The following is a 15,480-nucleotide window of genomic DNA, read 5'->3' as shown; positions in this document are numbered from 1 at the left end:
ACACCGCCGCAGGAAAATAAACTCCACCGGTATTTTCTGTTAAGGTTCAAATACAAATACTTCGGTCAACTTCACAAATTCTAAACGAGACTAGGAATGTTTTATATGGAGATAATCAAGTGAATGAAAGCGGTGGTTTTGAAGCAGTCCTCGGTAACTTACTTGCAGTGCTTGGCCGTATGGACACAAAATTGTCAACCATTGAAAAAAACACGAACCAGAACACTTCAACTTTAAAAGATATGAGTGATAAACTGACGTCTCTGACTTCGAGAGTGATCACTGCCGAACATGACATCAAAGATGTAAAAGATAGAGTTTCAGAATTAGAAGCTAACACAGAAGGGACTGGGAACTTATTTGATGAAATGAAAACAAAAACCGAGGACCTCAACAAAGCTGTCAGAGATTTAAGAGCCGATAAAATTGATCAAGATGAATATCAGACGGTCAAAGAAAAACTTGATTTACTCTCGGCAGACAACAACGCCCTGAAAGAAAAACTTACGGATCTTCAATGTAGGCAAATGAAATATAACCTGATTTTCACAGGACTACTTGAACAACCCGAAGAAGACTGTGAGGCTAAACTCCGACAATTCTTAGCACAGGAAATGAACATAACACAGCATGTTGAATTAGGGAATGTCCATCGCTTTGGCAAGAAGTCGGATACCTACAATAGCCCACCACGCCCTATTGTAGCAAGATTCATATATTGGCGAGATCTTGAAGCGGTAAAAAAGGCAGGAAAGTTTTTGAAAGGGAAACATTTCGGCGTTAATGAACAATTTCCAACCGAGATAGAAGACCGTAGGAAAAAACTGTATCCAATCATGAAGGAGGAGAAAAAGAAAAAGTCTAAAGTCGTTTTAAAACGAGACAAACTATATGTTAACAACGAACTTGTTGTCCCAGTAGACTATCCTACCGGTAATCGTGTAGAGCCCCGCTACAATAGACAAAAAAGAAAACGAACACGAGTGAGTTCTACTCCCGATAGAGAAACATAGGAAGACGACCTTGAGAGACATATAAACCTGACCGATAAATCATCTGATCGTAACGGTTTTACAAATGACAATAGTTTGAATATCTTAACATTGAATGTTTGCGGATTAATAAGAAGAAGTCAGTACCCAGAATTTACTGAACTGATTGATAAATATGATATTTTGTGTCTTGTTGAAACTAAAACAGACGATAAAACTGTTATTGATTTAGAAAATTTTAATGTTATTATGAAAAATAGATTTATTTTCAGAAGGGTACGTTCTGGGGGTATTATTTTGGCTTTCAAGAAAACAATTGAAAAATACATTGAATATATTGAATCTGATAGTAAATATGTATTGTGGTTTAAAATTAAGAAGGGCATTTTGAAACTAAACGATGCAATTTTATGTGGAATTATATACATACCGCCTGAAAACTCGGCATACTGTGTTGGTAGTCCATACAATGAAGTTGAAAATGAATATTTACGTTTCAGCAACAATTACGAATATATTTGCCTTATGGTCGACTTCAACTCAAGGGTTGCAGAAGCTAACGACTATAATGAAATTGTTTATGACGAGTTCTTGGGCATGTTAGAAAGTCAAACTAATGGTTCAGAAATTCTGAACGAATTGAATGTACCATTAGATAGAACTAATTGTGACAAAATAAGGAATAATTTTGGTAACTCCCTACTAGAGTTCTGTAGAAACAACTCATTATTTATAGTTAACAGTAGAGCTGGAGATGATAAAAATGTTGGAAATTTTACTTGTAAAGGAACTAGTGTTGTAGATTTTGTTGTTTGCTCTCCAGTATTTTTTAGCATTATAAATGAGTTTTCAATTTTAGGTTTTAGTAAGTTATTGTCTGATGTACATAATCCTATCCATCTTGTTTTGAAATGTATTAGTAAACCAAATGAAATGGAGCAAGAAAACGTATCACTGATCAAGAAAACTAAGAGATGGGATAATGAAAAAGCTGGCGACTTTCAAAATTATTTAAATACTCAAAATATTGATATTATTTTGCAAGAAATAGAAAATGTCAACATGAACAATATTGACAAAAATATTATAAATGGGCTCGTTCAGAAAGTTGGTGAAATTCTGACAGATGCTGCCGAAAATACCTTTGGAACATGTATTCCTTCTAATAAGCAAAATAAAAAGAAGAAAAATGATAAACCGTGGTTCAATGCTGATTATAAATTAGCTCGAAGGCGTTATAAACGTTCAAAACGTCAATTTAGAAGTATGAAAACAGAGGCTTTGAAGAATCAAACAAAGCGACTAGAAAAAGAATACAAATCCACTTTGGATGTTAATATAAAATTACACAGGCAGCAGTTAAAAAGGAAATTAAATAATTTGAAAACTAAAAACCCAAAGGAGTATTGGAAAATTATAAATGGTAATAAAAAGAAAAAGTCACCAGATATTCAAATAGAAAGTCTATTTGATTTTTTCAAAACCCTTAACATGAATCCACACAATGATGATTTTGATCTACCCGAGGTAGATGTTGTGAATGAACAAATTAATCATACTATTTCTTATGAAGAAATAGAACAAGCTATAAAACGCTTGAAAAATGACAAATCGTCAGGTGACGATAATATTGTAAATGAATATTTGAAATATTCATTCTCTATCATGCCTAATGTATATGTTAGATTATTTAATATCATTTTTGATAGTGGCATTGTCCCCGATGAGTGGCTTCTTGGTAATATTATACCAATCTATAAGAACAAAGGAGACCAATTCGATCCAAAGAATTTTAGGCCTATTACTATTATAGGCTGTTTTGGAAAATTGTTTACCTCTGTCTTAAACTATAGATTGAACAAATTTTCAGAAGAAGTAAACCTGATATGTGAAAATCAGGGAGGGTTTCGACCAGGATACTCAACGATAGATAATTTATTTGTTCTGAATTCCCTTATTGATCTGATAAGACAATATAAGAGGAAGAAATTATTTTGTTTGTTTATTGATTTTGAAAAAGCTTTCGATAAAGTTTGGCGTCTTGGTCTCTGGAATAAAATGTTACTAAACAATATAAATGGTAAAATGTATAATATTATTTTCAACATGTATAGTAGTATTAAGTCGAGAATTTTATACAATGGTAGTATGTCTGAATACTTTGAATGTAATATTGGTGTTAGACAGGGAGAAAATTTACCTCCTTTCTTATTTGCCTTATTTTTAAATGATTTAGAACAATTCTTCGTAGAGACTGATGTTAGGGGGTTGAACAGCCTATCTGATGAGATAGGTGATCAACTCAACATATTTATCAAACTATTTTTACTTTTATATGCTGATGACACAGTGTTATTAGGAGACACAAAAGAAGATTTACAGTTTCAAATTGATAAATTTTATGAATATTGCACTCAATGGAAACTGTATGTTAATACTAATAAAACAAAAGTAGTCATTTTTTCTTCAGGTCGCATACCTAGAAATACACATTTTTCATATAACGGTAATGCGATTGAAATTGTTAAAGAATTTTCATACCTCGGTCAATTATTTTCAAGATCAGGCAGTTTAACATCAGCGAAAAAGATGAATGTTAAAAAGGCTACCATAGCTATGTATGATGTTCTTAAGAAGGGTAGACTACATAACCTGTCAATACGAGACCAATATGACTTATTTGACAAGATAGTAAAACCTATTCTTTTATATGGTTGCGAGATATGGGGCCATACTGACTTGGACATTATTGAGAGGGTTCATTTGAAATTCTGTAAGCTATTGCTTAACTTAAAGAGGAGCACGCCAAATGTTATGATATATGGTGAGCTCGGTGCTTACCCTTTAGCTGTTCAAATTAAGTCTCGTATGATGGGATATTGGTCTAGACTCGTAAATGGCAAATCCAGTAAACTTTCAAATGTACTTTATAGATATATGTATGAACTATATATTCAAAACATATTTGAATCTCCATGGGTTAACATGATTAAAAACACTCTAGATAATTGTGGGTTTGGGAACATTTGGCACATTCAGTTTGCGGGAGGTTTTCATTCAGAGTGGTTTACAAAATCTATTAGTCTGCGATTAAAAGACCAGTTTCAACAAACATGGAGATCCGACGTAGAAAACTCGCATAAATGCTTTTGTTATAAATTGATTAAAGAAAAATTTGTATTCGAAAACTATTTAGATATTTTACACGAAAAGGATGCTATTACTCTTTGTAGATTCAGAGTAGGCAACCATAGACTACCAAGCGAAACAGCAACTTGGCAAAACTTTGATAACTCAATTTTATGTACCTTATGTAGTAATGGAGAACATGGAGATGAGTTCCATGTCATTTTCCAATGTCTCCATTTTTCGGACACGAGGAAGCAATTTTTAAACAAAAGATATTTAGAGCGAGTGAATGTTCTGAAATTTAAAGATCTGTTTCAGACAAAAAACAAGCATGAATTACGAAACCTATGTAAATTTGTTAAACTCATCGAAATTGATTTTAAAAATGTTTCTCAAGGTTAGTCCTCTACAATGCCACTATCTGAAATTTGTCAAAATGTGTTAAAATGTTATTTACTTAATCTTTTTTTTCTGTTATCTTATTATAGTTTCCACAATTGTCATGCGCTGAATATTTATGTATTAACTGTATTGTCTTCTCTGTACTGTAATGGTGTTTAGAGAATAAAAGAATCTGAATCTGAGTCCCTTTCACAGGTAATGCTTAAGTATCAATGTTAATTGCATGCTATTTACGCCAATAAACAAACCAAATAAACCCGTTTTCCCTCCAAACAAAACAAATATGCTGATTGAATTGCTTTGAATTAACGATCCAATCAAAACTAGTTGACCTCTAACCTCTTAAAATTTTCAAGCATTTACAAGCAGAGCTTATGTTACTAGTATACATGTCGCGACGTTAACACCTAATCAGGTCAATGAGTTCAATGTTAACAATGTACAGCAAAAAGCTTATGTTAAGATCGCCTTCTTAGCTTTTATCCCTATAACTGCAATTTGATTCTTATCAATTCAAACAATGAATATAAACTGATTTAGTACATGAATTCTTTGATTTTTTTTTAGCTCAGTTCATCTCACTTCTATCCTAATATCTGTAAGTGCTTATTAGCCCTATGGGTTTCAGGAAGGATCAGTTTCAGTTTCCCTCTCATTTCTATGCATGGTTCAGGAATGAATGTTCTCAAATTGAACTATTTCTGCATTTTGGTGGACCTCACCTTTAAATTTTCACATAGCCTTTGACACCATTCCAAAACTATCCTAAATAAAAACTTAATGAAAATGATTACACACCTCCATAATCCTGAGTTCATCATTATCAGTCCAATGAGTGGTTGGTAACTACAATGGCCATTTCTAAATTCTAGGTGTAATTCAGATTAAAGGATAAAAACTTTAAGGAAGTCTCTATGTGTTTTTTTTGCAGTTCTTCAGTAAGGCATCATTAAGCCATTAGTTAAACAGAAAAGAACAATGTAATTCCAACAACAAAAAATAGTTAATCAACTAATGAAGCAAGTGGAACTAAACAAAAAAAAAAAAAAAGAAGCCCAACAATTTACTAATGATGGAAACAAGAGCTTAAATTGAATATTTTATTTGGTTTCACAATAAACAATGTATAAACCTCCATAAATAAGTGTCAAGGAACAAAAAAAAAATTAGAGAACATTGTAAAAGGCACTACTTTGGACGGAACATATATCACAAAGAGTTCACAGTATATAAACAAACAACAAAATCATAACAGTGATATGTAAAGATGAATAAAACAATCAGATATAATTTGGAATGGTTCTATTGTATCACAGATAACCTTTCCCTAAACACTATATAATCGGACTTAATTGAATAGATCTATTATTCTTATCAACAATTACATAATCTAATGACTGAATAAAGTTCCTCCATTCACTCTGAATATTGAAACTGATTAACTTCTCTTCCTTAAAATGACTGACAGAATAATTTATGAAGCATCTTAATTTTCATCCACAAGGGAAATAACTTAAGTAGACAATGGACGGATAAACATGTACATATACATGGTCATCGTAAAATGTCTCAGTATTGACCTATATCCTACAGTAAAGGCTATGCAATTAACAGGAATCCACTATATTGACCTATAGTGTAAATTAACAATAATATGTACATTTGGCCTTTATATCAGCAGCATTTCAATATAAAAAATTGTAAAAATAAATAAATCATGACACAACACAACAATTTATGAATAGTTTTACATAATAATGTATATCAAACAATCAACAAAGTGTCAGCACTAATATAGTCATTCCTTTGATTTTCTTGATGCATTCGATGCTCTACGACTACCACTAGTTTTGTCCTCCTGCCTCTGACTACTTCTGCTATTGACCCTCTCATCTTCACCTTTGACTTCTTCACCTCTACTTTCACTCCTCTCCAAATTTTCACTAGATGAAGCTTTAGGTAAGTTCTCACTAGAAGGAGCTTTAGGTAAGTTTTTACTAGATTCATGTTTAGGCTCAGCTGTATGAATACTTGCTTTAGAGTCAGCTTTTTTAAGACTGGACTTTGATGGTTGTTTTTTAAGCTGAGGTTCATCCCGTGATTGAGACTGTGGTGGGGTACTTCCTCTTGTTGCTTCCTCTGTTGTTGTCCTTTCACTCTTCTCTGTCTGATCTTTGTCCTGACTTTCCTGTCTCTCAATGCCTTCCCTAGCTGTTCCATCTCTGGCTGTGTCATTATCTGTATCAGTCTCTATCTCAATCTGTGTGACTGGTTCTTCTAGCTGTGACCTTGGCCTAGCATTTTGATTTTCATCATCTAATGACTGACTGACTTTAGGCTGCGATGCTCGGCTAGATGGTTTAGAAGGTGTAACAGCTCCTCCTTTTGATGCCTTACTACCTCTAGTTGCAGGTCTTGATGTCCTTTCTGGTATTGGTGAGGCTTTACTTGCTTTCTTGCTCCCTTTAAGAGACCTTTGAGAGGATATAGTACTACCAGCAATCCCAGGGCTACCTTTACCACTGACTGTACTGCCTGCTGGTTTAGGACTGGACTGGTCCTTTCCACTCTGGGCAGTTGGTGTACCTTTACCACTGACTGTACTGCCTGCTGGTTTAGGACTGGACTGGTCCTTTCCACTGACTGTAGGTCTAGGACTAGACTTAACAGACCTAGGTTTATCACCACGTTCTCCCATATGAGGTTCCTTAGACAGCCCCATACCTGGTGGCAGTGGTGGTGCTTTGGGTGACATGGCTCTGTAGGAAAGCTGTGAGACCTCTGATGGATTGGCATCAAAGTCCTCTTCCTGCTCTAACTCTTGTAACTCCTCATCATCTTCCTCTGACTGAATCTCAGACTCTGCCTCAGCTGGTAACATGGATGGTCCTGCCTTCATTAGCATCAGATATGATCTGGACTTCTTGGCACCATCCTCTGGAAGACCTGAGGTGAAAGTATAAGTCAAATTAGACAAAGCTGGAAATCATCATTAGGTAACAAAGTGAATAAGTTAAAATATATGTGCAACAAAACACACACAAAAAAATCCCAAAAAAACCACCCCAAAAAACCAAGAGAATCAACTTGTTCCTAGCAAATAAATATGAAAACTATAATTGAAAGAAGATACTAGGACAGTGTTTGTTTTTTTTTTTACATGTACATAAGTTTTTCCTGCAATTTTGGAAATGTTATTTCAAAATTCAAACTAAAACATTTATAATTTACAAAATCTATGAAATACAGCATTTAAAGGTGATGATCCTGTAGGGACGACACCTGAAATGTCATGAGTATCTTACCTGGATCTAAAATAAGAGCAGTCCTTGACAACTTCCACTTGTCCACTGGGGCAGGACAATTAAGGTCTAAGGTTTCACATGTAACTTGTCTACTCTGTAATCAACAGAAAAAAGATGTAACTAAATTTACTGTCTGCAAGCACACAATAAGAATACCCCATATCCACTAATAGTCCATTTGCAAGATATTAAGTTTTAAATTGGATAATCTAAACCTGCAGGCATTTGAAAATAACTATCCCAGTGCACATCTACACGAAACTTCATAAAAAACAAAACAGTGATTTAGGATGACTTTCGTTAGCAAGCTATAAAAATATAAAAATCTTTTAGTTGGATTGTTTCCCTTCCATTTCAACATTTATCACTTCTTTCATGCACACATAACACATAAAGCCTCACTTTAGTATAAAGTGTCTACAAATACTCTTGAAACATTTAGGAGTTGCCCTTACAAGCTGTAAATATAACAAACCCATAATTGGGTAATATCCAAAAATTGATATCTGAATATGATGAATAATATTCCTGTAAAGATTCATCCAAATAGTAGGTGTTGGGCTTATGAAAGAGTAATCAAGGGAACCAAGGTTATAGCGGTAATCAAAAGAATGTAATCCAGGGACAAAGACCAGACATGGAAAACAGACATACACAACAAAGAACACAAAGCAACCAAAATCACACATACAAAGTAACAAAAGCAAATGAGCAACTCGGACTCCACTAAAAACTGGGAGCATGGACCAGGTGCACCGGTAGAGTAAGCGTCCTCTGCTTTTCTAAAAACACCCGCCGAGTTGCTCATAAAAAGTCAAGTCCGGGGTTGACAAACAAGGGAAGGAAAACTATGATCCGTTGAATAAATCAGTTTTCATGGTGCTGATGGATACACCATAACAATCCACGAGTTCATGATAACGACCATAAAACTTCTGTAGTGATGACTTCAATCTTGTAGCAATATAACCCTGATACAAAAGCCTATTTGTTAGAGTTCTAGTTTATGAAGAATTAACATATCAAAACCAGTAACTTGGATTATCTCCCCTTGCATGTATCTGACATCATATTTCTACATAAAGTGTCTAACATTCCTATTCAAAATATATCAACTAGTTCAAGAAGAGTTGTGGACAACCTGATAGATGAATGATATGACAGATTAGATGATTCCTGTAAGAAACTGTTTTTTCAGAATACTTTAGAAGTGCACAGTAATTTGTTACTTGGTTTATAATATCAACAAATCCTGTAAGATTTCTTGTTAAAAGAAAGGCACACAAGCTTAGGAACAATAATTTTTAATTAATCTTTCTTATATCAAAATACTTTCATTAAGCGTTACACTAACACGTTAAAAATGAAATAACAATTCAACACATGTAAATACAATATCTTGTAAGGGGTATAAAATTGACCGATAGTAGTAAATTGACAGTCGTTGATAAGCAAACATAAATATAACAATTTATAAATGCTGACCTTATTCATATACATAGGACAGGGATATGTTGGCTGTTTTTTAGAATCTTCCTTATCTTCAGTGTCTGTCCGTATCACAGGTCTCAGATATATACATGGTATTGAATACAATCCAGCTCTGGAGATAAATAATAGACATTAAAGATATAAATATTGATATCTATTTTGGAAAGATTCTGCTTGAAAAAAAAAATAGATAGGAATTAACATTTACAACATACTTTTTTTTTTAATTCATTCATCACAAATAGGTAGAAAAACTTGCCCTCTAAAGAAACGTGTAACATGTATTGTTTAGTAAAAGGGTAAAAAAGGGAAAAAAATCAATAAAACATGCTGAGAGATATTACAACTTACCCAGGTGCTTTAAGATTATCATTTTCATAATCCCATGATGCCCCCTGTAGATATACTGTGGTTAGAAACAGCCCTCCTTCATCTACTTCATAGTCTTCTGTGTTTATATCATCCATTACAATACACTCAAATGATATCTGGAAATACAGAAATAAATATTAGTAAAATAAATGAATAGTAACTGTGACATAATGGTATGGGCAGTTTGGGCAAGTGTGGACACAATATAAGTTTTTGATGCACTTAAGCATAGGGATTTACAATTTATCATGGACACAACAATGGTTTGGACACAATATAGCACAAAATTTGAAATTCAATTTAACATTTAATATCTGACCAAAAATTAATTTTTTTTTTGGTGTGGCCCCTTAGACCTCTATAAACTTGAAAAAATGGTTAGAGATATCTGAAATCAATTTGAAAAATGCAGGCAGGGATTTTCATAAGGACTTTAATCCAATTAGCCCAACTTCTAATTTCCAAAAGGGGTGAGGAAAAAACCTCCAAAAACTATAGGGTCCTCCTCCATATTCCTAGGTACAATATTTTAACAAAGTTTTACTCAAGTTTTTGTAGATAAACTAAAAAAGTTAATGAACACCAAAGATGAAAACAAAGATAGGGTTATACCATTCTACAATAAAAAAAAATTTGGGGGTCTTAAAATAATGACAAACCAGTTTTTTAAAGTTCAAGCACCTAAACCCAAAGCCTAAAAATATTACAAGATGGCAGTTTTTAACAATGGTCCACATAAATACAGGAAACTATACTTATCTGACCCATCAAGCAAAGACATCATCACTGACAGGCTAACTACTTACATCATTACTGACAGGCTGACTACTTAAACCATCAGTGACAGTGACAGGCTGACTACCTACATCATCAGTGACAGGCGTTCTACTTACATCATCACTGACAGTGACAGGCAGACTGCTTACATCATCAGAGACAGACCAACTACTTACACCATCAGTAACAGATTTACTGCTTACATCATGAGATCAATGACAGGTCAGCTTCTTAAATCATCAGTGAAAGACTGACTGTTTACATCATCAGAGACAGACCAACTACTTACTGCTTACATCGTCAGTAACAAGCCAACTACTTACATCATCACAGACAGTGACAGGCCAACAACTTACATCGTTAGTGACAGGCTGACTACTTACATCATCACAGACAGACCAACTACTTACATCATCACTGACAGTCTGACTACTTACACCATCAGTGACAATTGGACTACATACATCATCATTGACAGGTGGACTACTTACATCATCAGTGACAGGCCGACTACATACATCATCAGTGACAGATTAATTACTTACATTGTCAGTAACAGGCCAACTACTTACATCATCACAGACAGTGACAGGCCAACAACTTACATCATCAGTGACAGGCTGACTACTTACATCATCAGTAACAAGCCCACTACTTACATCATTACAGACAGTGACAGGCCAACAACTTACATCATCAGTGACAGGCTGACTACTTACATCATCAGTGACAGGCCCACTACTTAAATCATCAGTGATAGACCGACTACTTACATCGTCAGTAACAGGCCGACTACTAACATCATCAGTGACAGGCCAACTACTTACATCATTACAGACAGTGACAGGCCAACAACTTATATCGTCAGTGACAGGCTGACTACTTACATCATCAGAGACGGACCAACTACTTACATCATCACTGACAGGCTGACTACTTACACCATCATTGACAGGTGGACTACTTACATCATCAGTGACAGGCTGAGTACTTACACTATAAAAGTCAGGCCAACTACTTTCATCATCAGTGACAGGCTGAGTACTTACACTACCAGCGACTGGCTGACTACTTACATCATCAGTGACCGGCTGACTACTTACATCATCACTGACAGGCCAACTACTTAAACCATCAGTGACAGGCAGACTACTTACATCATCCACCTTATTGTTAGAGATGATAGCCTTCTCCTGTTTAAGCGCTGTGAGCAATGCCTGAGGATTGACCAGTCCACCTAGCCAGATTTTTGTCAGTCTTCCACAGGCTATGGTTGGATTTTCATCACCATCTTCTTTGTATGTAGGTACCATACCATGTTTTACAAAGTTATGGAGCTGAGAATGACGCTTTTTGGTATCTGTAAATAAAATGAAAAAAAGAAGAAAAGTAAGCAAACTTACTAAAGAAAACCTCTTATTTGAAATGTAACTATTTTTCTACATTAAGACTAGAAAAGAATCAACTCATCATTTTGAGAAACCTTATGTATGACTTTTAAGCTCAAATACATTTTTGCTATAAAAGGCCTATGCATGTAAGAAATGCACTCCTTATTGCTTGAGCAGTATTAGTACACATCACATCAAGTAATGTTATATTTTTTTCTGTTTAGTTTTAGCTCGTAAAACTTCAATTGGCCCGAGTGAACTAGCATACCTGTACTTTATTGTTATTATTCTTATTTCAGGAAAAGACTTCACAAGTTATTTTTACTTGTGTCTGATCTATTTTGTTTATTACAAATAAAATGTATTTAAAATATGTAAGAAATGTGCAACAGAAACACTTCTTGACCATAAAAGTACAATTTAAACGGCTCAACTTGAGATTTTGTCAGATGACTTAATTTCAATTACAAAAGTAAAGAAAGCTGTAATTCTCAATGAGGCAATGAGAAAATATAGATAAAAATTTTATCACCTGACCAGATAGTGTATTTACCTTCTAGCCAGGAAACAAGAGAGTGAGTACATGGCTGAGAGTTTGGATGAATCCATGATATAGGTACATATTCCTCCTGTAGACTGGATACAGTGGATGATAATATCTTTGGTAAAGCCTCAGGTCCTCCCAATAGATGTGACTGTAGTACACTTATCTCCTGCCTGATGTGACAAAGACTGGTATTAAACCACAAACATTCCTGCAAAATAATAATAATAATAATAATAATAATAATAATAAGTCATTATGCCTGGAACTTCTTATAAAATATGATTCACATTAAACAGAATCTATTACATTTCTTGTTTCTAAAACTGTTTAGAAAAAATGGACTGTAAGGACAATTTTTGTAAGCTAGGTATTGTCAGGTGACTTTATTATAGTAATCATTGACAAAATGAAATAAAAGCTTTTTAGGGACAAACAACCACCTTCAGTAATGTGACAAATTTGATTATACAAATTTTAAATCTTTTTATTACAACCAAGTAAACTATACAGGTGCATTCCATTTATCATAGTTTCCACTTCCAAATAAACCCTGACATGACATGACATGAGCAACTCACTTAAATGTTTCTAGAAAAGTCTCCTATCACAGCATAATCAAATTTTGGTTTGATCATTCATGCAGTTATAATTTTCTTTAAATTTTTCATTCAAGATGTGTACTGGATGCAAGTCTCCCTTTACCTGTAACAAACAATATCCAAGTGTTTCTGGCATCTGTGTACTGGCTACAGTAGCTAGGCTCATGATAGATGGTCTGTGATAATGGAAGTCATAGTCTTCACCAATAACATCCCGAACATTACCTAATTCTAACAAGTTAGGTAACTCTTCCAAACACAAATCTAGAGCTGATCTAAGCTTAGCTATATTTATTTCTTCAGATGGTCTAGCCAAATCTCCTGCCTCCATGTTTTGTGTCTCAAACATGTGATCAAGATGTCTAATAAACACACTTGAACTGAAATCAAATCATATTTAATAAAAAGCCATTTTGCTCTTTTTTTTATTATGTTTTATATATAACCCACTTGTACAAACAATGACAATTAGATAAAAAAGAAAGAAAACTCGAGGTCTTGAAGGATTAAAAAAAAAATTAAACAAAACAACGCTTTTAGACTTGGAAATAATGTATAAAATTAAAAGAGAGTATTTGTTGTTTTTACTGACTGTTACCCTTAACATTAGAAGTTAAATGATTTACTGGAACCTACTTGGCATCATTACTTTCTTTCTCCACACTGGACTGTAGTTGTAGTGCAGCAATGGTGAAGTCTTCATCCACATTCTTTTCATACCATGACCCATACTCCTGAGGATCTATAGCGATACATTTCTAATGTATAGTGTTACATTCATAATTATTCAAGAGGATGGAGACAGAAAATCTAAAAAAAGCTTCCTTTCTTTATCAATTTTATATGTTGATATACTGGTAGACTCATACAGGTACAAATTGTAGAAATTGAGCATAAAATATCCTTCTTCAGACAAAATTTATCAGTATTCATGGAGATACAATTCTTTCTTACTGGTTGTACAGCACAGAGGTGGAATAGGCATGGCTACATTTCCCAGAATTCTCCTTGTATAGATAAAATAACACACAGCTGATACAATAACTTACCAACGTTAGCAGGTGGAGTAGGTATTGCTACATTGCCCAGAACAAGGGATCCAGAACTCTCCTGGTACAAGTTGTAAAGTACATGGCTTATAGCAGACTCTATGTATGTCATGTCACTCTCACTGCACACACAATTATTATACACCAACTGCAAATCAAAATAAAACTAATGTTCCATCTCCAAATTTAATTTTACCAAAGAAATGAAATGAATGACAATTCTACCTACTACTATGTGAAAAGTACAATAATTCTATGGTAGTTATTAAGTCTGCTATAAACATCTCTAGGCAATAATTTATATTAGAATTTCAGTGCATAATTATAACAATATCTCACATACATAAATTTATACAGTGACTATAAACTAAGCAAAAATTTCAATCACATGATTACCACCAAAAACTACATTCACAATAGTGCAAGACCTGAGCAAATGTGGGCTCAATACACAAATACACAAGTTAAATGCACGGTAAAGGAGTTCCAATTTTCAAACCACCAAAAATTATGTTTTCATATCATGTAACATATATACATGTGTAGTTCTAGAAAATTCAACAACTGTTGAAGAAGATCCTCTAAACATGTGGACCCCAACATCTAAGTGCAATGAAATGTGCCATAACCCCTTCACTCAGATTACCGTTAATATAGAATAATCAAGGTTTTCAAAATTTGGTGCTCCAAAACCTAAGTCTGTAGGCCAAGGGGATTCCATCTAAATACATTGTATCAAAATTTACCACATACAGAAAGATTCTAACCATAACTTTATATAATATTAATAAAAAAACGACAAAAAACAAAAACAAATATATTTTTCTTCAATCTTTTCTTTAAGACAGGATAAATAGCTAGTCTAACTGTTATATAATAATTTTTTGATTTGGTTTATAAAATATACATGTTCTCAAATTTTATCCAACAAAAATGCATAAAAAAAAAACTACTTTTCATAATGGAATAATTATAGTGTACCTGAGCAAACATATTAGTCATCTTGTCAGTTTTGGGGTCCTGTCCTCCAGGTCTTAGTAACTTCCCTGTAAGTATCTCAACAGCCTGTTCCATCTGGACCATATTAAATGGGTACCATTGGTTTAGACCCTGGGATCCAAATAACTGACGGGACTGTAACATACCCTGAATTACACTCAGACCAAAACCAATTGATTTGATCAATTGTGATTCAGTAGCCAGTTTCTCAAATGCTCCATGAGATGCTTGTTTCATGATGGACACGATAGCTGCAAAATATAATAAACTTATCAATAAATAAATATTTACAAAATTTTGCATTTTACAATAAATAATACACAAAAAATTCTCCTCAATCAAATTATAGAGAAAGACTTTAATATTTTACTTCCATTATAACAAATTAACATGAGATGTTTTATAGTAACAGGGTTCAAATAAGTAA

General features: G+C 33.8%; 3 protein-coding genes across 9 annotated transcripts in view; 1 reads left to right on the top strand and 2 right to left on the bottom strand.

The window, feature by feature from the left end:
• Positions 1–242: 242 nt before the first annotated feature.
• Positions 243–1,013, top strand: LOC148615600 (uncharacterized). Its single transcript, XM_088581681.1, has one exon. The coding sequence runs from the start codon at positions 243–245 to the stop codon at positions 1,011–1,013; it is 771 nt and encodes a 256-aa protein (XP_088437807.1).
• Positions 1,014–5,609: 4,596 nt separating this feature from the next.
• Positions 5,610–15,480, bottom strand: part of LOC148615598 (uncharacterized) — a 78,349-nt gene continuing 68,478 nt past the window's right edge. For 6 of the 7 annotated variants that reach the window (XM_088581986.1, XM_088581988.1, XM_088581991.1 and 3 more), the window contains 11 exons: positions 15,036–15,304; positions 14,701–14,775; positions 14,055–14,202; positions 13,642–13,747; positions 13,109–13,385; positions 12,413–12,614; positions 11,626–11,828; positions 9,671–9,807; positions 9,314–9,431; positions 7,829–7,922; positions 5,610–7,469 (listed from right to left, as the gene is read on the bottom strand). In XM_088581986.1, coding sequence (XP_088438112.1) covers positions 6,322–7,469; positions 7,829–7,922; positions 9,314–9,431; positions 9,671–9,807; positions 11,626–11,828; positions 12,413–12,614; positions 13,109–13,385; positions 13,642–13,747; positions 14,055–14,202; positions 14,701–14,775; positions 15,036–15,304 — 2,777 coding nt within the window. In that variant the 3' untranslated portion in view covers positions 5,610–6,321. The remainder of the gene's footprint in view (positions 7,470–7,828; positions 7,923–9,313; positions 9,432–9,670; positions 9,808–11,625; positions 11,829–12,412; positions 12,615–13,108; positions 13,386–13,641; positions 13,748–14,054; positions 14,203–14,700; positions 14,776–15,035; positions 15,305–15,480) is intronic. The other variant, XM_088581992.1, reaches the window with a different exon arrangement.
• Positions 9,827–11,616, bottom strand: LOC148615599 (uncharacterized; the record flags this gene model as incomplete). Its single annotated transcript, XM_088581633.1, has 1 exon — positions 9,827–11,616. A coding segment is annotated over one exon (615 nt), but the record flags the coding sequence as incomplete, so codon positions are not given.

This window comes from Perna viridis, chromosome 5, assembly GCF_037379345.1.
Source record: "Perna viridis isolate PV_CMFRI_1.1 ecotype Kerala chromosome 5, ASM3737934v1, whole genome shotgun sequence".
NCBI classification, from domain to species: domain Eukaryota; kingdom Metazoa; phylum Mollusca; class Bivalvia; order Mytilida; family Mytilidae; genus Perna; species Perna viridis.
Note: the sequence above shows the minus strand (reverse complement) of the source record. Positions and strands in the feature narration are given on the sequence as shown.

Bases quoted from the DNA above. Each gene is read 5' to 3' on its own strand.
- LOC148615600 (XM_088581681.1), top strand. From the start codon at position 243: ATGAGTGATAAACTGACGTCTCTGACTTCGAGAGTGATCACTGCCGAA.